Source organism: Equus caballus, chromosome 9 (assembly GCF_041296265.1).
Source record: "Equus caballus isolate H_3958 breed thoroughbred chromosome 9, TB-T2T, whole genome shotgun sequence".
Classification (NCBI taxonomy): Eukaryota; Metazoa; Chordata; class Mammalia; order Perissodactyla; family Equidae; genus Equus; species Equus caballus.
In genome coordinates this window covers 96,842,453-96,862,784 of record NC_091692.1, presented here as the reverse complement: position 1 = coordinate 96,862,784, position 20,332 = coordinate 96,842,453, and the positions used below count along the sequence as shown (strand labels likewise).

At 63.0% G+C, this 20,332-nt stretch overlaps 2 protein-coding genes across 2 annotated transcripts; one reads left to right on the top strand and one right to left on the bottom strand.

The window, feature by feature from the left end:
• The first annotated feature begins 3,482 nt into the window (after positions 1–3,482).
• LOC100066505 (ly6/PLAUR domain-containing protein 2) lies at positions 3,483–5,755 on the top strand. The gene is made up of 3 exons (XM_001496755.5): positions 3,483–3,666; positions 5,068–5,187; positions 5,490–5,755. The coding sequence occupies exons 1-3, from the start codon at positions 3,609–3,611 to the stop codon at positions 5,690–5,692; spliced, it is 381 nt and encodes a 126-aa protein (XP_001496805.1). The 5' UTR covers positions 3,483–3,608; the 3' UTR covers positions 5,693–5,755.
• A 7,189-nt stretch (positions 5,756–12,944) lies between these two features.
• Positions 12,945–17,792, bottom strand: THEM6 (thioesterase superfamily member 6). The gene is made up of 2 exons (XM_023649052.2): positions 16,857–17,792; positions 12,945–14,579 (listed from the first exon to the last, which is right to left on the bottom strand). Exons 1-2 carry the CDS (start codon positions 17,367–17,369, stop codon positions 14,466–14,468), a joined length of 627 nt encoding a protein of 208 aa, XP_023504820.1. The 5' UTR covers positions 17,370–17,792; the 3' UTR covers positions 12,945–14,465.
• Positions 17,793–20,332: the final 2,540 nt, after the last annotated feature.

The window sequence follows — 20,332 nt, the reverse complement described above, 5'->3', positions numbered from 1 at the left end:
AATCTAAAAAGAAATACATGAAAAAAAATACCATAAACAAAACTAAAAAACAGAAGACAAAGTAGGAAATATTTGCCACACGTGGAAAAAATGATGCTGCTTCTCCTATATAAAGAATGCTTACAAATGCACAAGAAAGGGACAACGGACACGAGTAGCATGTTCAAATAAAAAGGAATTCAACTACACTCAGAATCAGAGAGGGGCAAAGTAAAAGGAAGTAGCATTTTAAATCCATGAGCAAAACAAGCGACAAGACAATAGTGACCAGAGGGCAGGGAACCCAGCCCTTTGTACCACTGGTGGAAATCCACGCAGCCTCCTCGAGGGGAAATCAGCATCAGCTATGAAACTCTAAGACACCCTAGAGTTTTGCTGAATGCTGGCTCCCTGAGATGTCACCTAAATACCTGTGGATGTGAGGGAGCACTCCACTGACACAGAGCCACCGCCTCTCCGTGCTCCTAAGCTTTGAGGATCCACTTTAAGGGAGGTCTTCTGATATCGGGACTTGGTAGCATTGGGTGAGGACTCTGATAAAATAGTTTAGGATTCTGAGGCAGGGCTTCTGAGTGTAAACTGTCTTGTTGGTTTCCACCGCCAAGAGCCTATGGGTCTTTCGAGAAGTTCCTGCAATGAATGGTAGTCCTCTGCTGCCTTTGTCTTCCTGGAAATGTCCTGGAAGGGTTGAGCAGTGGTGATGGAGATAGGGGAGTAAAGCCCTGATCACGTGGACGAGGAGCCCCGCAGCATGTGGGGAGATGACACGGGTTCTCGGAGTGACCAAGGTCTGTCCCTCCTACTACGCGTCCCACCAGTTGTGGCTGAAGGGTGTGAAGAGTGACAGTCAGACGGTCACTGCGGCAGGTTTTCAGCACAAATTGTGAGCACCCTAAATGCCCACTAGGACAGAGGTGGTAACATCAGGGCACATCCAAATCGGAATCCCTCTGGAAGGATGCAGAGGAGACGGTTACAGCAGCTGCTGTGCGGAGGTCTTTATACTGTCTGTGCTTTTTATAACGTAAAAAAACTATACACTGTGTTTTTACAACATAAAAACATTGGCTACATTCTGAGCCATCTATCTGCTCTGCTGGACACCCCTCACAGAGGGACAGGTGAGCAGGATCGCAAGTGGGGACACGACTCGGCCTTCCTGGCAGTCCCCAGAGACTACCCAGAGGAGTCACCCCATAGGCAAGTAGGGAGGAGGCAAGGATGAGAGCAGAGGAGCCCTGACCCTGCTCACACTCTGAGCCCTGACCCTGGTCACACGCTGATCCCTGACCCTGGTCACACTCTGAGCCCTGACCCTGCTCACACACTGAGTCCTGACCCTGGTCACACACTGAACCCTGACCCTGGTCACACACTGAACCCTGACCCTGCTCACACACTGAGTCCTGACCCTGCTCACACACTGAGTCCTGACCCTGGTCACACACTGAACCCTGACCCTGCTCACACTCTGAGTCCTGACCCTGGTCACACACTGAACCCTGACCCTGGTCACACACTGAACCCTGACCCTGCTCACACTCTGAGCCCTGACCCTGGTCAAGCACTGAGTCTTGGCCTTGGTCACCTTCTGAGTCCTCACCCTGGTCACATGTAGAGCACTGACCCTTGTCAAAAGCTGAGTCCTGACCCAGATGCTCCTAGAGGAACTGAGAGAAGGGTGTAGGCCTCTCAGCGCGGAGGCATTCCAGACAGAGCCAGCGCAGATCCTAGCTGGGTGACTTCGCCCTGCCCTAGTAGACATCTGCAACTTTGCAGAAAGCTTCACCCTGGGTCTGCCCGGTGGGGGTCAGGCAGAAACTTTAGGAGGAGCGAATCTCCAGGGGGCTAGGTGTGTGTTCTGGATGGACAGCACAGGTGGGGACCCTGGGTCTGAGGACAGAAGGGAGTTTGGCTGGGCTGGGCCACAGCAAAGGAATTGGGCTAGACCCAAGGAGGGGCCCAGGGCGTGTGTGCTGTGTCTAATCCGGTTAGCTGCCCCCAGCAACAATGCCCGGCCGACTGCAGCGGGCAGCGCGGGCAAGTGCGAAATCAGACAGGCCTGTGGCTGCCCTGGCTTCCCCCCAGCCTTGCTAGGCGACCTGCCTGCGTCAGCTGCCACTAGGAGCCTTCCATGCTACATCCAGAGTGGATAGTGCTGGGCACATCCGAAGCTGCCACGAAGAAAATAAGACCCAGCAGGCCAGACGTCTGCCAGGTGCTGGGGGCAAAGAGAAACCTGTGCACCCAGGGAGATGCCAGCCCTCCCAGTCGCAGGGGCGAAGACCAGATCCTGTCTTCCGGTGTCCCAGGAAAGCCCTGGGACCACAAAAGAGCCATAGGCTGTGGGGGAGCCCCCCACAGATGGAGTTTCAACCACAGGAGGGCAGGGGCTGCGGGAAGAGCAGGGGCAGGGTCTGGGAGTGGGGAGAGATTTGGACCCTCAGGGGGAGACGGAGAAGTCGGCGGGGCTGCAGGAGCCCCGGGGAGTCTGGGCACAGCCCAGCAAGACAGTGGCCTTGACGCCTGGCAGGAGGCCCCAGGGCCTGTCAACAACTCCCCCGACCCCAGGGTCTGCTCTGGCAGCTGTGGGCCTGGCTGAGGGGGTGACAGGGTCACAGGTGGGGCACACTCTGGGGAGGGTGAAGTGGAGGCACCCTGGGGGGTGCAAGCATGTGCGTGCACGTGTGTGGTGGGGGAGCTGTGACTAAACCCACGCTTGAATCATTGGGCCCAAGTTCACCTCTCTGCTGTCTAGGCCTTGGGCAAGGGCCATCCCGCCAATTTCCCCACTTGCAATGGGGCCAGGGGAGCCCTGCCTGAGAGACAGCCCCACTGGCCCCATTAGAGATCCAAGTGTACCTGCCCCTCCAGCGGGCACCGGGATAGCGTCCCTGGCCCCTCCCCACCCCCACCTTCCATCCAGGCCCTTTTTGTTGACCCAGCTCTTTTCCTGTCTTTGTTCCCTTAAGCCTCGGAGCACTGTGGCTGGTTGTCCAAGCGGCACTCTCCCCCCATCACCACACCCCACGTGACCGCCTCAAAGCGGCTGTGAGGCGGGGGCCTGGGCACCCTGGGAGGATTCAAACCCAGAGCCCCTAGACCAGGAATCTGCCCTGGAGATAGGAGTGAGGACCCAAGGTGGGAAGGGTGCCTGACAGAAACAGGAGTCAGGGGGCAGGGGAGCCCCCACCCTCTGCCACTCCCTCCCAGGCAGTCTGAGGGTCCTTCCCCAAGAGCTGTGGCTGGGTGTCCCAGGTGGAAGGGGAGAGGGGAAAGGTAGAGAGCCCCAGGCCTAGGGAATTACAGAGTGGGGTGAGGACCCCCAAACTCTAAGAGGGGAGTCACAAGGGGGCAGGCGGGGTCCCACACTGCGGGACGTGGAGGTGGAGTGAGGTGAGGAAGGGGGCGGGAAGAGGTGGGAGGGGAAGCCACAGAGGAATGGGGCATCCAGGTGGAGGCGGGAGGGGCCCCAGAGGGCGGGGCCGTCTCTGTACTTCTGCCCACTGCTGGAAACCCGATCCTCAGCTAATCGGCTCGGCTGCCTGAAGGGCACTGTACGGGGTCTGTCTGCTGCCCCAGGCCTTTCACCCTGCAGGGACTGCACCATGTCGAGGATGCAGCTGGTGCTGCTGGTGCTGGTGGTGGCCACCTGCGGAGAGCTTGGTGAGGGGCACGGGGCGAGGCCAGAGGGGACAAGGCCCTGGTGGGACAAAGGGAGTGGAGGAGAGCAGGGAGGCTGGGGAAACGCGAGTGGCCACCGTCAGATGCAAAGAGGGAAGGGAAGAGATGGAGGGGAGTGCAGGACAGGCACGGGGCGGAGGCACCGCACACACCACCCAACAAGCTGAGGAGGAGTGCGGGTGACGGGGAGTCCCCCAGGACTGAGACCAGCCAGGTGGGCTGGAGTCAGCAGCAAAGGCCTTGGGTACCAGCTGGGGAAATGCATTTCATCGGGGGCCGTGGGCACCTGGGAAGTGCTGTCATCTGGGGAGGGCTTGGTCAGAACCGTATTCCTGGTTCTGGGCCATGGTGCAGGGGCAGGGTGTGGGGGCAGGTCTCAGGGGGTGCCTTGGGGAGACCAGGGACGCACTAGGGGTGGGAGGATGGCAGGCGATGGAGATGAGGGAAGCAAACCCAGGCATATCGGGGGACCTGACTTGGGGTCTGAGAGGACAGCTGGGGGAGACGGGGAGGGGCCAGGGACGCTATCCCGGTGCCCGCTGGAGGGGCAGGTACACTTGGATCTCTAATGGGGCCAGTGGGGCTGCCCCTCAGGCAGGGCTCACCTGGCCCCATTGCAGCCCCCACGCCCAACCAGAAAAGGAGCTGGGTTGAATGGGCTCCAGCCAGATGGTTCTGCCCATTTCCCAGAGGGGGAAACGAAGGCCAACCCAAGAGACACTGTGACACTCAGTGGGAGTGGATGTGCCTGTGGCCTCACCGTGCAAGTGGGCTGCTTGAGCCAGTTGAGCCCGACTTGGGCACCCATAGTGAGGGTGGGGTGCTGGGGCGGAGGGAAGAGGAGCAGCCTGTGGCCCTCGTCCCTCCCAGCCTGCACCCCGACCCACCCGAGTCCTGCTGGGCGGTGGCTCTCCTCGCCTCCTTTGTGAGGCTGGCCCCTGTGGGTACACAGGCCCAGCCCAGCCTGCCCGGACCCCCACATGCCTCCTTGCCTGACCCTTAATCTGCACCGCAGCCCTTTGGGTTCTGCACTTTGCTGATGAGGACACCGAGCGGGTGACCTGTCACCCTGAGGCCCTCCCCACCCCTGCAGGGCCTTTTAGTGCAGGCACACCAGTGCGTTGGTCTCCTTGTGCCTTCCTGACATTTCCAAAGCTGCTTCATCCCCACCTTGGCCCAGCAGGCTGAGCTCACCTCCCCCAGGGCACACTCTGCCTCAGGACTCTGGGACCCCAGCTCGCTGCTCCTGAATCTTCCCAGAGGTTTGGTCAGTGGGCAGCTGGACCCTGGGTGGTGCTGTGGCCCTCCAACCTGAGCCTCCAGGACAGAGGGCTTGGGAGGGGCAGGGCCTGCCTGACCCATCCCTTGTCACTTCTTGTCCAGCGGTGGCCCTGAGATGCTACAGCTGTCAAGAACCCACCAGTGTGTCCAGCTGTGTCAACATCAGCACCTGCAAGGCCAACGAAACCATGTGCAAGACCACACTCTACTCCCTGGAGTTAGGTCAGCAGGCACTGGGCTGGGCAGGGCTGGGTCCCAGGGTCAGCGTTGCTCCCAGTCCAGTCACCACTGGCCAGCTCGGCCCCATCCAGCGAGGAATTCCTGTGCAAGGCCCGTGTCTCCCTGTGCATAGTAGGCACTCAGCCAATGGTGGTGGAAGCAAGAGGAGGGGCTGGGTCATGGAGGGGTGAGACAGGGTGGCAACCCCAGAGTGGGTCCTGTACAAGGTGGCCACCGGGGCAGGGCTTCAGGCCTGCAGGACGGACTGCCCGGCCTGCCCTGACTGGTCCTCCCGTGCCCCGCAGTGTACCCCTTCCTGGGGGACTCCACGGTGACCAGGTCCTGCTCCAGCAAGTGTGTGCCCTCGGACGTGGATGGCATCGGCCTGACCCACCCTGTGTCCTGCTGCAACACTGACCTGTGCAACGTGGACGGGGCGCCCACCCTGGGCAGCCCCCGCCTGGCCTTTGCCCTCCTGCTCATCCCCCTCTGGAGCCTCGGACTCTAGAGAACCCCCACCCCAGGCAGCCCAGCCTGAGCCCCTTGAAGAAGCACTACCCAGCCACCTGCACCGTGCCTCCTGGGTTTCCTTTCTGGGCAGAGACCTGCCCCCTGGGGCAGGCAGTGGGGGGGGGGGGGGGGGGGGAAGGGGCTCCTTCTGCATCTCTGGCCCCTCAGCCAGGCCTGTGTCCCCCTTGGCCCCTTTCTCAGCCCCTCCGTGCCTGGTCTGCCTCTGCCCAGCCCATGGCCTCCTGCGCTCTCTCTGGAGCTCTCTCTCTCCCTGCCCACATTACTGTCCCTGTCTGTCTCTCCCCCACCTCCCTGTGATGTGGTCATTGGGGACAGTCCCTAGGCTGGGACACCCACCAAACCACACAGGTCTCTGCCCTCCAGGCCCTGGGGGTTATAGGGACTTGACTGGGCCGGGCAGGTGTGGTTTCCTGGAGGAGGGGGCTTGAGGACCGGGCCTTGAACCATGGAGAGATTGGCTAGGCAGAGGAGGGCAGGCCAGCCAGGCAGATGGAAGGGCCAGGAGGGCCAAGAGTGGCCTGGGATCTGGGATCACTCCATGAAGCACCCCAAGGCCCACTCCCCCAGCCCCTGGGCAGGGCCTCACCCTGATGTCAGGCGTGTGGCGACGTGGTCCCCCCGTGTCGTGTGGCAAAGGGTGCTGCGAGGAGGAGGCCAGCAGGCTGGAGTCCCTAAGTGTCCTCCGCCTGCTTTCTCCAGGCTCACCCAGAAAGTCCACCTGGGCCCTGCTCTCCACAGGTCCCACTCCTTGTGCCAGGGGCAGAGGAGACGTTCACCTCACCTTGGCCTTGGGCCAGCACCAAATCCTCCAGACGCTCTCCCCAGAGTCACCTGCTCGACGGGCCTCATGCCCAAAGGGCTGCCTGAGCCTACAACTGGGTTGAGAGTCGCCGTGCATGCGCGTGCACACACACGTGGTCCTATAAATACACAGCAAGGGGCCTGGGCACTTGAGGAAGGATGAGACCTGGCCTTCCCGCCCAGCGCTGGCCCCTTCCCAGGCCCTCCTGAGAGAGGAGAGCGAGGGGAAGGGGAGGGCAGGAGCTGGGCCCCAGCCTGACCAGAGGGGGATGAGATCACTTGGCAGGGGCCCCTCCTTCCCCCTGGGACCTGCCCCTCCTCTCTGCCCCTCCCTGCCCTGGCAGCCTCTCCTGGGCCCCTGGGTGAGTCAGCCTCCAGGTTCTGGGAGGCGGGGCCCAGTGCCCAGCATCTCCAGCCAAGCTGACATGGGACTGGAGAGCCTGCCTTCCAGCACGGCAGGGTGCCCTGCAGCCTACAACCCTGAGACCAGAAAGCCCCCTGCCCCTCAGCCATCACCCCCTTCATGGACTTCCTGCTCTTGGATGGAGGGAGGCAGCAGCCAGGACCTGAAGCAGGTCAGTCCTGTGGTGAGGGACTCATGGTCAGGCACTACTGAGGGACGCCCCATGCCCATGAGGGAAGAGGAGACCAATGGTCTAGAAGGCTCCCTGTCCCTGGGATCCCAGGAACTCCAGCCCTCTGCTTCCTGTGGGTAAGGCCTGCAGCCCAAGGGCCTCTGTGGTCCTGAGCCAGGGGGTCAGGACCACACAGCCCAACGACCTCAGCACCGGCCCTTGAGCACACGCATGTGTCCAGCACAGACTGACTACACAGCTTGGCCACCATCCACCTGGACAGCTCCCTGAGGCAGACCAAGGGCAGACTCCCGGAAAGGCAGGTGATTGGGAGGCCAGGAATGTTCAAGAGCTGTCTTGGATGTCACCATCCAGGGCTGTGACGCTGAGCTCTGACTGTCAAGGGGGAGACGCTGTCCTCAGTCCTCCATCACACCTCTCACTTAGCTTTCTTGTGTCTCCCACAAAAGCAAGGAGAGTGGTGGGGTCACTTGGCCTTCGAGCCTGAGTTGAGACTCAACACACACACACACAGCCCAAGAGACAAACATGGGAAGGCTGTGTGCCCCCTCCTGGCCACTACCCCCACCAGGAGCACCTTCCCTGCCATCCCCTACCTCCGGGCTATTGTGCTCCTTCAAAGCCAGGGCAAGGGCCCTTTCCAGGCAGCCTTCCCTGGCGGCACATGGTTGTCCCTCATCTTTGCACCCAGATCTGCTTCTTGGCACACCCACCCCACCGCTGCTCCACGTCCGCCTCTACTGTGACCTCCACGTGCTAGTTTTCACAGCTGCCCTCTTGGGTGGATGATCCTCTGCCCGGTTTACAGACGAAAGAAAGGGAGATGAGAGTGGCTTATGAGCAGATCCTGTCACACCCACTCAGTTGATCAGGCTCCAGACTGGGCACTCCCTGGCTCCTCTCGAAAGGTCCTGGCACGTTCACGGATCAAGCCCCGGGGCGGGGCCTTCCCTGTGGCTGCCTGTGCCCGCACCTGCCATGGGTGGCCTCATTGTTTGATTTGCAGTTACCACAGTCTCTCCCTTTGCAAATGACAGCTTCCCTTTTTCCCCTGGCAACCCTCCCTCAGTCTCATACAATTTGTCTCAGCCCACAAGGCCAGGTCACTTCTGCCCTCACAATTGCCCTGGGTCCCTGGTCCCATCCTGCGAACAGGGAACCAAAGTCTGAAGGGACAAGGGAGTCACCCCAAGGCCACACATGGAGACAGCAGCAAAGCCAAGAGTAAAACCCACACCTCCTGGGTGCCAGCCCCAAGCTCCTCCCAGCACGTCATGTGCCCCCAGTTTCAGGTGTGACTCTCTACCCTGAAGCAGGGTCCACCCAGCTGCCCTCCACACAGCGAGCACACACCCAGCCTGCCACACGCTCACACCCTTTCATCCACCACCCACCCATCCACTCTTCTTCCATCCACTCATCCAGTCTCCTCCACCTTTCCCACCAGCCATGCCTTCATTCATGCATTCTCCACCCATTCACTCCTCTCTCCACCCACCCATTCTCTCTAACATCATCTATGCACCCATCAACCCATCTGTGTTTTCAACCATCCCTCCCTCCATCCATCCACTCCCCAACCAATCCAACCATCCATCCATTGGTCCACCTGTCCATCTGTTCATCCATTCATCCTCTCATCCACCCATCAATGCATCCTTTCATCCATCCATCCATGCATCCCCTAACCCACCCATCTGTCCATCCACACAACCAGCCATTAAGCCCTCAGAGGACAGAGAAACCAGACAGGCTGGGATACCAAGGGCTCTGGATAAGGGGTACCTGAAGTGGACCTGACAGCACGGGGGACACTTGAGGCTGGGATGGGAGATCACAGAGGGCGTCCACTGAGAGGCGGCGCACAAGCAAAGGTGTGAGCACGGGAGAGTGAGTGGTGGGAGGGCAGCAGTGAGGAAGGCCTGAGGAGAATGTCAGGCCAGGAGGCGGGGGGTAGGCAGAGTCCTGTTGTCTGGGGCCTAAAACCAGGAAGCTCGGCTTGGTCTAAAGGCCATTTGTGGGGAAGGGCAGTGATGAGGGGGCTAGTCCAGGGCCCACACCCATCAGCCCAAGAGACGGGCCCACACTGCCCCCAGCCCTCCCCCTCCTCTGTACCTGGCCTCTGCTCCGGTGAGCACCTGTCAGGTATATACCAGGTAGAGGGCATCTTGGTGTGGAGGAGACCGGCCTTGGTCCCGCCTGGGTTTGAGATGGACCTGAGTCCAGGCCAGGGCCTGCCAAATGGGGCGGCACTTCCTGGGCAACCTCCCTGCTGGGCCAGAGCAGGCTGCAGGGAGCAGCACTGGGGGGACTCGAGTAACGAGGAGCCGAGGTCACCCGGGACCTGGGTCTCCAGGGTCTTCAAGATGGAGGTTGCCGTGGCCTGTGTGACCCCCAAGGGCAGAGCTCGGCGCTCAGCAGAGAGTAAGTCTGAGCTCAATGGGAAGAAGGGCCTTCTCCATCAGAGCTGTTCCAGGATGACACCGACATGAGGGGTGGGGGTAAGTTTCCCAGCACTGGAGGTATGCATGCAGAGGCAGAGCTTGGTGCTCAGACGGGGGTTCCCAGGGAGGGCTGTGCAGAGGGGTCCTGCTCCCCGAGGGCCTGCCCACCCATCAGCCTGCCAGCTGCCTCCCACTTCCACCCTGTGTCACCCTGACTCACAAGCCACTTCCACCGCCACCAGGGAGCGGAGCCAAGGGTTGGAGAGTGATCCCCATAGGAGACCGGCCCCCTGTTCTGAGTCCCGTGGAACGGCGTCTCATAGGGCCGAGTGGTGGCGGCTCTTTGCAGCCTGGAGTGTGTGCTCTGGTGAGGGGGCAGGGCAGGGGGCTGGCGAGGGGCCTCACTTGGCCCACTCCTTGGTGGGTTCTGCATTATGGCCAGACTTCCAGAGAGCCCCTACTGGGCCCTGGATTTGGAGGCAAGGGGCCGGGGCCAGCGCCTCACCATGGGGACTGCACAAAGTGATGTCACAGCTCACAGACTCAGCTTCACCAGCAGAGCAACAGGTAGATCACCTGCGGGCTCTCCAGGGTGCAGAGGGGCTGAGCAGGCAGGAGAAGCTTGGCTGCGGCCCCGTCCCAGGGGAAGGCAGGTGGACGGCTGCCTGCACCTGTGGGGCCTCTGCACTGCGCCGGCGTGGCCATAAGAGGGCGCCCGCCCCTTGCCCAGCGCTCCTTTCACCTGGGCACCCTCCCCTGCCCGGCCCCTCCACCACGAGCTCGCAAGGCAGCCTGACCCCATGGGGCCCGCAAAGCCCCTGCCAGGTCTGTGGGCCTGAGAAGGCCTCCTGGCCCCGCACCCCCCCATGGAGCTGGGGAGACAGCAGGGGTCCCAGGCGTGTGGGGCGGTGGCAGCTGCTCACTGCCTGGGGGCACGCGGGGCCTTAGGAGCAGGAGCTGGTGCCCGACCGCGGCCCCCACACCTGGGGAAGCCAGTGGGCCACGAAGAAATGCAGAAGGAAGGGAGATGCCCGCCAAAGGTCACCTGGCCCGTGCGGGTGGGCGAGAGCGGAAGGCTGCTCTAAGCCCCACCGTGAGGTCAAAGGAGTGGGGTAGCGCGCTTCCAGTCGGCTGAAATCACCTAAAGGAGAGGCACAAGTGTGGACACCGCCACCGCCCCCAGGAGCCCAGGCCTCCCCGATGCCATCCCCACAGGCAGGCAGCAGGCGGGGAAGGCACATGGGGAGGTCTGTTTTGCCTGGGACTCGCCAGCCCAAGGGTTCTGCCCACCGTGCTGCCCCTGGGAGCTCCTGCCCCAGCCTCAGCTCCCTTGCAACCCCGCGTGGGCTGTAGTGCTCCCATTTGTAGATGGCCCGTTGTCCACCCGGCATCCTGTGGGACTCCTTGGTCTCCCTCATCGTCCTCCCATCAATGACAGTCAGAGATCAGCCACCAGGGCCTCTCCATCACTTGGTCCAGCTCCCTGGTCTTGCCCTGTACCTCCCCAGAACCGAGCCCCTGGGACCGTGGGAGGTGGGGCACCGCCCTCCTGCCTCAGTAGTCTGCTTAGCCAGCACCCACCAAGGGCCTCCCGGGCCTGGCACCCAGACACCCCACAGACACCATGGGGGCAGGGCTGGAGCACATTCCTGTGGCTGTCCACCTCGGGGAAGGGAAGGACAAGGAGGCCCAGAGAGGAGAACCAGCATCTGGCCTGAGTGTGGGCCAAAGCAGTCACTTGAACTCAACAGCAGCAGTCAGTCCATGGGATCAGAGTGGGTCCCACCAGAAGAACCGAGCAGACACACTTCCAAAACCCAGCCCCAACTCACTGACAGAGGGGCTAGCCCTGTCCCCAGCACCTGTGCCCCTCGACAGTAAAGAGCCTCTCCCCTCTGGCTGGCCGGTCCTCCCATCGTAAAGATACAGCGAGAGCCTCTCCCCCTGCTCCCCTACCTGGCTGGGGTGTGTCTCTCATCAGTGGACAGAGAATTCCTGATGCCCTGGGGAACAGCTAGGTTCAGCCCAGACACCCTCGACCATCTTGAACACCCCGACACGTGCACATGCGCACACACAGGGATGCACACACATGCTGCTACACTCATGCCTAGTACAACCACTGGGGCCTCAGCACAACGAAAGACGTCAGCTGACCATACACAGGGACACTGATGCCTTTCCCCCATGCCCACAGCCTGGGGACCTGGGGGAGCCTTGGGGTTGCAGGCAGCACGAGTGCCCACACCCCCAGAGGACAGCTGGTGAGCCGGGGGCCACAGCAGCATCTCCAGCTGGTGCTGAGAAGGGCAGCTCAGGAGCCCTGTCCTGCCTCTCCAGCCTCCACCCTCCTCCTGGGTCCCAGCTGGCCACTCCAGATCACCTGTGTGTACACCATTTCCTGTCTGCAGTCCCTCGGGGGAACTTGCCTTCATCTGGCAACACTCAGCTCAGACACCTCCCAAGACTGCCCCAGCCCCTCCACTCCTGTTGTCCAGCCCTGCCCAGGCCCCATGGGACCTTTGCGAACACCTCTTAGATTAAGAGAAACAGAATTTTCGAGTGAGTGCCCAAGTGCCCCCCGAGTGCCAGCTGGCTCAGGGCAGGCATGAGGCCCAGCTCAGCGAGTCCCTGTGCCCTCAGGCCTGCCGGGGGGAGGCAGAGAGCCGAGGCTTCGGCCAGTCACCCTGGCTGCAAACCACTGACTTGCCATGCAACCATGGCCAGGCCACGTCACCTCTCCAGCCCTAACTCCCCATCACTGAATGCCTGCTGCAAATGCAACTGTGTCCAAGGGTCCATTCTCTCCCAGGCCCAGAGAGCAGGGCCCTCCTGGGCAGGTGGTCAGAGCATGGACACAGCCCACAGCCCCATCACTCACCCACTTCATGTCCCCATCCCAGTGTCTCACTTTCCTGCCCTCTTTGAGGGGCCTGCAGAACAGCCCGTAGGCTCACCTCAACCCAATAAGGTCCATCAACCTCTGACCCCACCTGCTACCCTCCACCCCACCCGGTGATCCCAGGAGCCTGGGGGCCCAGACCTCGAGTTGGCGGCACAACCTCCCAAGCCCCCCTGGAAGATCATGGGACTTGATCCTGGGAAGGAACTAGAAGCTGGGGAGGGCGTCCATGGAGGAGGACAGCAAGGCTCCAGGGTTGGGGAGGAGGAGAGGGCCAGGAGCTGGATGAGGGTTTGAGCAACTCCTTTCTGGCCTTGGTCCTGTATTCTGTGGAACAGGGACAAGCCCAGCCCTACTAGCTCGGTCCCTAAGTTCACAGGAGCCTGACAAGCCTGGACAGCCCCCCATGCCAGAAGCATCCCAGCGAGCAGCCCACTGCCTCCCTGGGCGGCCAAGCTCCAGAAATGAGGACCTCCCCCAGCACACTCTCATGGAAGACCCTTTAATCCTGGGCTTTCTTTAAACAAAACAGAAACATTGCAGCTTTCCCATGGCGGCTATAAGGCAGGTGACAGCGTGGAGGGGCAGGTGAGAAATCGGGGTGTGGCTGTGCTCCCGGCTCCAGCCGGCGGTGGGGTTCCTGGACAGGGCAGCAAGGAAGTGGTTCTGGGCTCCAGCTGCTCTGGCCTGCCCCATGGGCGGCAGGGGCACAGGCAGGTGGGCACCCTGCCCAGAGCAGCCGCACACATGGGCAGGCAGCAACCCCACACCCAGGGCCCTGACCCCAGTGTCCCCAGGGAGCTAGGCTGGTGGCAGAGTCCTGGGCCAGGGCATGCCCCTGCTCTGCCCTCGGCACTCTCAGAGGCCCCAGACCAGTCCCTGCTTCTCTCCAGGCCTCCCTTTCCCCAGCTGGAAGGCGAGGGATTAGGCAGGAGCGGGTGGCCACGGCTGGTGTCCCCGCAGCCTGGTGACCCCATCAGGGAGCCCCGAGAGCCGCTGCCAGGACAGGCCTCCTTTGGGAGAGGAAGGAAAAAATCGACAGCAGGGCAGGGGGTCAGGCAAGGACAGCCCCAGTGGGACCACTGACGACTGAGGTGCTGGAGCTGCAGAGATGGCTGGACCCCATCCATAGTCACACAGTGAGACCCTATGGGGTGCAGACAGGCGAGGGCAGGGTATAGAGGGGGCCCAAGCAGAATCCCACTCCCTGCTCCGATTAGGACACCCCAGCGACAGGAAGCTCACCAGCTCCACAGAAGCCCCTGCGCTGTCCGGCCTACCCTGGTCCTGACACACTCTCTGGCTGCAAGTCTCAGCTGCAGGCCCTGCCCCCTCCCACCCCTGCTCCTGGGGAGCTCAGGAGGCCAGGCCTCCCTCCTGAGGGCCCTTTGGTCATTCGGCCTGGCCCCTGACCCCCCAGACTCCGCCCTGGGCCCACCCTGCCCTCGCCCACAGCCAGAGGGATCTGCCTTGAAGTGCTGCTTTGACCCTTCACAGCTCCTCGCGGGCCTGACTCAGGCCCCAGCCCTGCGCCCAGCACAGCTCTGGCCTCACACCTGCCGGGCGCCCCACACCAGCTCGGACTCTGGGCTCTGAGGCTCCAGGGGGCTCTAGCTGGTTCCTCCGCTCCAAGCACTCTCCAGACGTGGGTCCAGGGAACCCTGGCTTCACCTCAGGGTGGGGCCGGGGCACCTCACCCACAGTTCACACACCAAGGGCCCTGGGCCTCCCACTTTGCCCATCGATTCCACTCTGAGGGCAGAGCTAGGTCGGAACACCTGGGTCGCCCTGTCCTGTGCCCAGCATGGGGTGAGGCACCGAGGGGCATCAATAATGGGGGTGGCGGGAGGGAGCCAAGTGGGTGAAGGGGGCTGGGCTGGTCACAAGTCCACTCCAGCTCAGAGAGAGCCCAGCCCGGCCAGCCTGATCTGCACTCTCTGCCTCCTGGCAGGCGGGGATGGCTGGGCAACCGCCCTCAGGTGGAAGCTGGCGGTCAGTGTGAGGTGGTCACTGGTCCTTGACCACATCGCTGAGCCCACTCTCAGCCCGGAGCAGCTGGCTGCTGGCCTCGTTGTAGGCGATCCAGTGCTGGAGGTCTTCCGGCAGTTCTGGGGACTCCACCTGCAGGGGAGAGGGGGGTGAGACACCACAGGGAAAAGCAGGGGGTGCAGGGAGGGGCGCCCAGCCAGGCTGCTGCCTTCGCACCTGTGGGCCTCTGCTCAGGCTGTCCCCTCTGCCCGAAGGCTACACCTAGCTCCAGGCGTCCCCTCCTCCCCTTCCAAGGGCCCTCTCCTGCAGCCCTCCCAGGCCCCTCAGCCCGCACTTCCCCCAACCTAGCTCTCAAAACACCACCGGCCTTTCTAAAGCCTGTCTCCCCCACAGGCCACGCCTGAGCCCTCCGTGTGGCCCAGAACCCAGGCCAAAACCTCTGAGGCCAGTGACTGGAGAGGGGTGACAGGAGATGGGAGACCCAGAGGAGTCAGAGGCCTGTGGAGTGGGGACAGAGCAGGGGTGGGGGGTGGATGCCAGGAAAGTGCTGGACAGGGGCTGGCCAAGAGCCTCACCCCATCTGTCTCTGTCTCCTGCACCAAGAGGAGCAGGACTTGACCTCTAGGTCAGCTCTGGGCCTGAGCACTGTGTTCCCACCCCCGCCCGCCCAGCCACACCAGCCGCCTCCCTGCACGCTCGCCGTCATTTCATGATGGAGTGGCAGGCCTGAGGGGTCAGAGGCCTTGCAGATGGGCTCTGGGAGTTCCCAGGGAAGAGCGGAAAGGCCTGGGCAAATGTCTACCCCCCTCGGGGCATCAGGGAGGCCAGGCAGGGGTGCTCGGAGCTGAAGCCCCAGTCTTCCCTGCTGACCGAGGCAGGGTCCCGTGGCAACTCTGGGCCCAGCCTCTGTTCAACGTCCGGGCCTGGCTCTTGGGCAGCACTGTCCTCCCAGCTCGGCTGCAGTGACCAGATCCCAGACAGCTCCAGCCCAGCTCTCCCCTCACGGCCACACTACCCCACACAGTCTTCCAGCATGCAGATCCCGAGGCATTGCCCCAGCCTGCCCCAGGCTAAACCTGAGACTCCACCTGGGCCCCTCCTGACCCAGGGGCTCAGGCTGGAAACGTGGGCAAGTCCTGGCCACGCCCTGGCCCTCCCAACCGTGGCTGGGCGTCCTTGGGGTGTCCCTGCCAAACTGTGGTATCAGCCCGTTCACCTCTCCTGTGGACCTCATCCATCAGCCAGAGACCCTCCCAGCCCATGCATGACCGCATCGCACCCTCCCTTGCCGGAAAGCTGCCTTGGTTCCCCTCTCTTCCACCTTTGGTCCCAGCTCTCAGCCCATCGATTTAAAGCTTGGATGGCCACCCTCTTCCAGTCTCCTGACAGACGAAGGGACAAGCAGAGCATCTCTGTCTCTATGGCTGGGGGTGGGGGAGGGGGGTGGGAGATTTAGGCCCTTTGGGGGTGTTCCTGACTCGACAAAGACAGAAAATCAAGGAGCTGTGTCTGTAGCCTGCTGTGCAGCCTGGGGTGGTTCCCATTGCCTCTCTGAGCCTAAGTTCCTCCACCTCTGATATGGAGAAAATGCTGACTTCTCCTGATTAAGGTGAGGCTGCGTCCCTTCTCTGCTCAGGGGGTGCCTGTCCGAGGCCAGAGAGGCAAGCCCTGGCTTTGGCATAGAGGCTGCAAGCAAGTTTTCAGGAACCTGCCTGTGGCAGGAGCCTACCCTGGCAACCATCGCTGCAGTGGTACCCTGGCTGTCCCCAGGGACCGGTTGCCATGCTGCAGTAGCCGGCTGGGCTGTGCTGTGCTGGGAGGAGCAGGCCCTGGAGAGGGACCTTGAGCGCCAGGTAGGCATCGTGGCTCTCTGCTCTCCAACTGGGAAGGCAGAAAGGCTTGCAGCTCTCCAGGGTGCAATCCCCAACTCCAAACCCAGGTGATAGTGACCTAGCCTCTCATCTCTAAGCTGTGTGAAAGGCATGGTCTCAGGTCCTTGAGAACTCCCAGCAACTTCCTGTCACTGACGCCCCCCCATCCTATGTTCAGAACTGGGGAGCAGAAAGGGTGGCTGCGCACTCCAAGCCACACAGCGGCACCAGGACTTAGACTACTGGGACGGGCCTGGTCTGGGCTTCCTGGAAAAGGTGGAGGGTAGGACACAGAGCCCTGAAGGGCTAGGGTAAGAAATGGCAAGAGAGGAGCATGCTAAATCCAGCCACGAAGAGCGGATTCGGGAGCCCTGAGAGCTCCCAGGAAGAACCGCAAAGCAAAGGGCTGGAGGGGTGCGCGGCGGGACAGGGGCACCCCCAAGAAGGCTTAGCCAGCCGAACTTTCCCAGAGGAGGGGCAGGGACCAGTCGTCTTCAGGGCCCCGTAGGGGCATGCATCCAGGGTGGGGGGCGCTCACCTTGCGCTTGCACAAGTGCTGCACGACACGCTCCGGCGAGGTGCCTAACACGTGCTGGCGGGAGCGCAGCAGCGCGCACACGAAGCCGTCACGCAGGCTGATGAAACGCGCCTCCAGGTAGAAGGCGCGGTCGTCCCAGCCCAACAGTCGGGTGCGCACCTCGAAAGCCTCCAGCAAGTGCAGCGAGCGGCGGTAACGCGCGCACGAGGCGGCCAGCACCGCGCGCGCCCCGAGCGCGCGCAGCGCCCCGAGCACGCCGCAGCGGGCCAGATGCGCGGCGCGCGCCACGTCGGCCTCGCGCAGGTAGCGCGCGTTGTTCATGTGCAGCAGCAAGTCCAAGTCCGAGGGCAGCACGCGGCCCGCGTAGCGCTGCTCGGCCAGCAGATCGCGGACGCGCGGCTGCAGCAGGCGCGCGCGCAGCACGGCGCACGGCACGCGTACCAGGTACCAGCCGTCCAGCAGCGCGAAGTAGGCGAGCGCCAGGGCCAGCAACGCCACGAGCAGCCCCAGCATCGCGGCGGCAGAGCCCGCGGCGCCGGTGCCAGCCGGTCCGCGCTGCGCTGCTGCCGGCGCCCAGCCCGCCTGCTTGGGAACCGGCGAGCGCCGTGCGGCCGGAGCGAACCACCTCGCTAGGCCGGCTGAGGGGCGGACGCGCCGAGGCCGCTGGCGCCCCAGGCTGGAGTCCCGCTCCCCACCACCGGCGCCCCCCGCGCCCGCAGTGGTGCGTCCCGCCACCACCGCCGGCACCGCCCTCGCGTTCCCCGGGGCGGGCTGGGCACAGGGCCGCGCGCCGAGCGCCACAGCGGCATCTGGCGGGCGCGCTCCGCGCTGCAGGCGCAGGAGCGTCCGGGGTCGTCCGCAGCGCCTCCCCCTCGCCCAGAGCTCAAGCTCCTCGCGTCTCTCCCGGGTCCTTGAGGACTCGGACTGGCCCCTGAGATTTGGCTCCTGATCTGAGCAGAGTCAAAGGCTCCAGCACTTCCCCGGCCCAGCCTGCGGGACTTTGCAAGAAAAATGGACACAGCCGGTCCCCAGCGGTGCTGCTTGGAGACTGGTGGAAACGGACCCTCCTCTGCTCCAGAACTTCCAGGGACTCCCTCTTTCCGCAGGGCGACAGCCCCAATGCGTATGCAGCGGATTCAGGGCGCATCACAGTCTGGCCCTAATACACCTTTTCAGTCCCAGCCTGTAACCTCATTACCCCTCCCCCCAACATTCACCCTCACCCCCAAAGATCCTGATGACCTCAAGTTCATTCCCAAGCATTCCCACCCTTTGTCCCTTTAGAAATGGGAGTAAATAGAGTCCAGGATGGAGTGGGCGGAGTCGGGGTAGAGGTAAATGACTCAGCAGTGGATTTAAAGTGTCTTGCCTTAGGCACGCGGACGCCGGGCCAGTGGGCTGTCGCACACACTCGGTGTCCTGTCTCTCTTTTCTGCGAGGCCGGGGAGAGAAGGCCCGGCCAGCTCTCCCAGCCGGCCCTCAGGGCTCTCAAACGACAGCGTCTGCTGTGACCTGGGAGGCCGGCTCCTTAGGTCCGCTCTGGAGTCCTGGAAGGGTGGGTGTGAGGAGCTCCTGAGCCATCGCTGCGGGTCCGGTCAGCTCCGAAGACGCATCCGGCAGCAGTTGGACTGAGAAGCAGCCAGGCTCCAGTCCTGTCCACACTGGGCCTGGGTTCTGTTGGAGGGTTCTTGACCACCTTCTCAAAGGAGGAGCTCCTGGGGCAGCCCCACGCCACCGTCCCATGCTGGGGCTGGGTGGCCTCGCATGCCTCCGGTCACCACGAGGGGCAGGGGCTGAGTTCTTTGCTTTTCTAGCTTTGCTTCTGGGGCCAGCAGCTCAGCAGCACAGGATCCTGAGTCCCTGGATCTGCTTAGACACTCTCAGGGACGGGGAGCTCATTCCCTATCAGGGCAGATCCAGATGCCCTAGGAAGTCCTGGCTGTAAAATGGCCTTCCCCACACATTGGTCACACTTGTCCCTATAATGCTCACCCTGTCCTGGCTCGGCTCTGAGAGTCTGTCCACAGCGTGGGGCATCCACCCTGCTCCCTTCTGATCGTCTGCTTTCCACGCTGGCCCCCAACACACACACACGCACAACACATGCTGCTCCCTCTGTCAGAGGACCCTCCCTTCCCATCTTCCCCCTCCCTGACCCCCAGACCAGGCTAGATCCCTAGAGCCCTGGTCTCAGGGAGCTTTTACACAGGTGCGCCTACATAAGCAGGGAGTGCTGTCTCCCCGCGGGATCCTGAGGCCAGGGCCACGTCTGCCTCGTTGACGGCCAAATCCCAGGGCCAGTGCCATGTCCGGCACACAGCGGGCGCTCAAAACGCACGAATGCGCCCTTTCCGCCCCCTACCGTCCGGCCGCATCGGTCCCACACAACGGACGCGGGCATCTTGTGGGGGTCGTCAGTTTCCTGGGGTACTGGAAGGAATTCGTGTCACACCAGGGCCTCCTAGGCGCGGGACCTGGAAGCCTCTCCCTCGGCCCTGGCTTGGAGTATCTGAGTCCGAGGAACCGCGCAGGGTGGAGGAGCTTCGGAGGGGTGCCCCAGGGGGTCCCCTTGGTTCCTCAAGGATTCTCGCGTGTGGGTAGCGCCGGGCGTCGCCGCCAGAGGCAAGCCCGCAGCCTGAGTTCTAACGGCCACCTCCTTGGTCCGAGGCTCCAGGGCGAGGAGGAGCGCGGGCTCAGAGCGCCGCCCAGAACAGAAGCTGAGGTGCGAGCAGGTTGAGCGCAGCGGGCGCCGGCCCCACCCCCAGCCCCAGCCCCAGCCCCAGCCCTGGCGTCATCCACGGCCCGGCACCTACCCCGCCCCGCTCCCGTCCCCGGGTTTCCTCCCCGGAACCGCCCCCATTTCCCCGTTCCTCGGCCCCCAGCTCCGCCCCCGTCCCCAGCAGCGCACCGCAAGGAACACCGCTGTTAGTGGCGGCAGCTCTGCGGGCGCTTCTGGCCTAGCCCGTCCCGGTTCGGGGGCTCGCACCGCGCCGCGCACGCCTCGGTCACCGTCGCGTTGCCTATGAAGGGATAGCCTGCGGGTGTGACAGAGCGGGGGTCTCGAGGGCGCAGACCGGTTTGTCCGCGATGTGAGCTGGGGGGCCGGCCCATAGCAGACCTGAGCCTCAGGTCCATAAAAAGGGGGTGGTCGCCCTAAGAGATGGTGGCTCTGCCGCAGCTAGGGGGCGAGAACCTGGCGGCGCCTCAGTTTCCCCAGATGCACTCTGGGAGAGACTGAACCGATTGCTCCCTGAAGGTCAACAGCTGGAGCTCTTTACTGAGTGCTGACTGCCCAGGCCAGGGCTGTGGCAGGGCGTCCTTTCGGCGGTGAGGCAGGCTGTGTGCCTCGCAGGCACATGGTGACATTCAGACAGCAGGCCACGTGATGGACAGCAGTCGGGGGAAGGAGGGGGGCCCTGGAGTAGCGCAGAGCCAGGCCTGGGCACAGGAGGGCCAGTCACCTGGGGGCTGCCCCC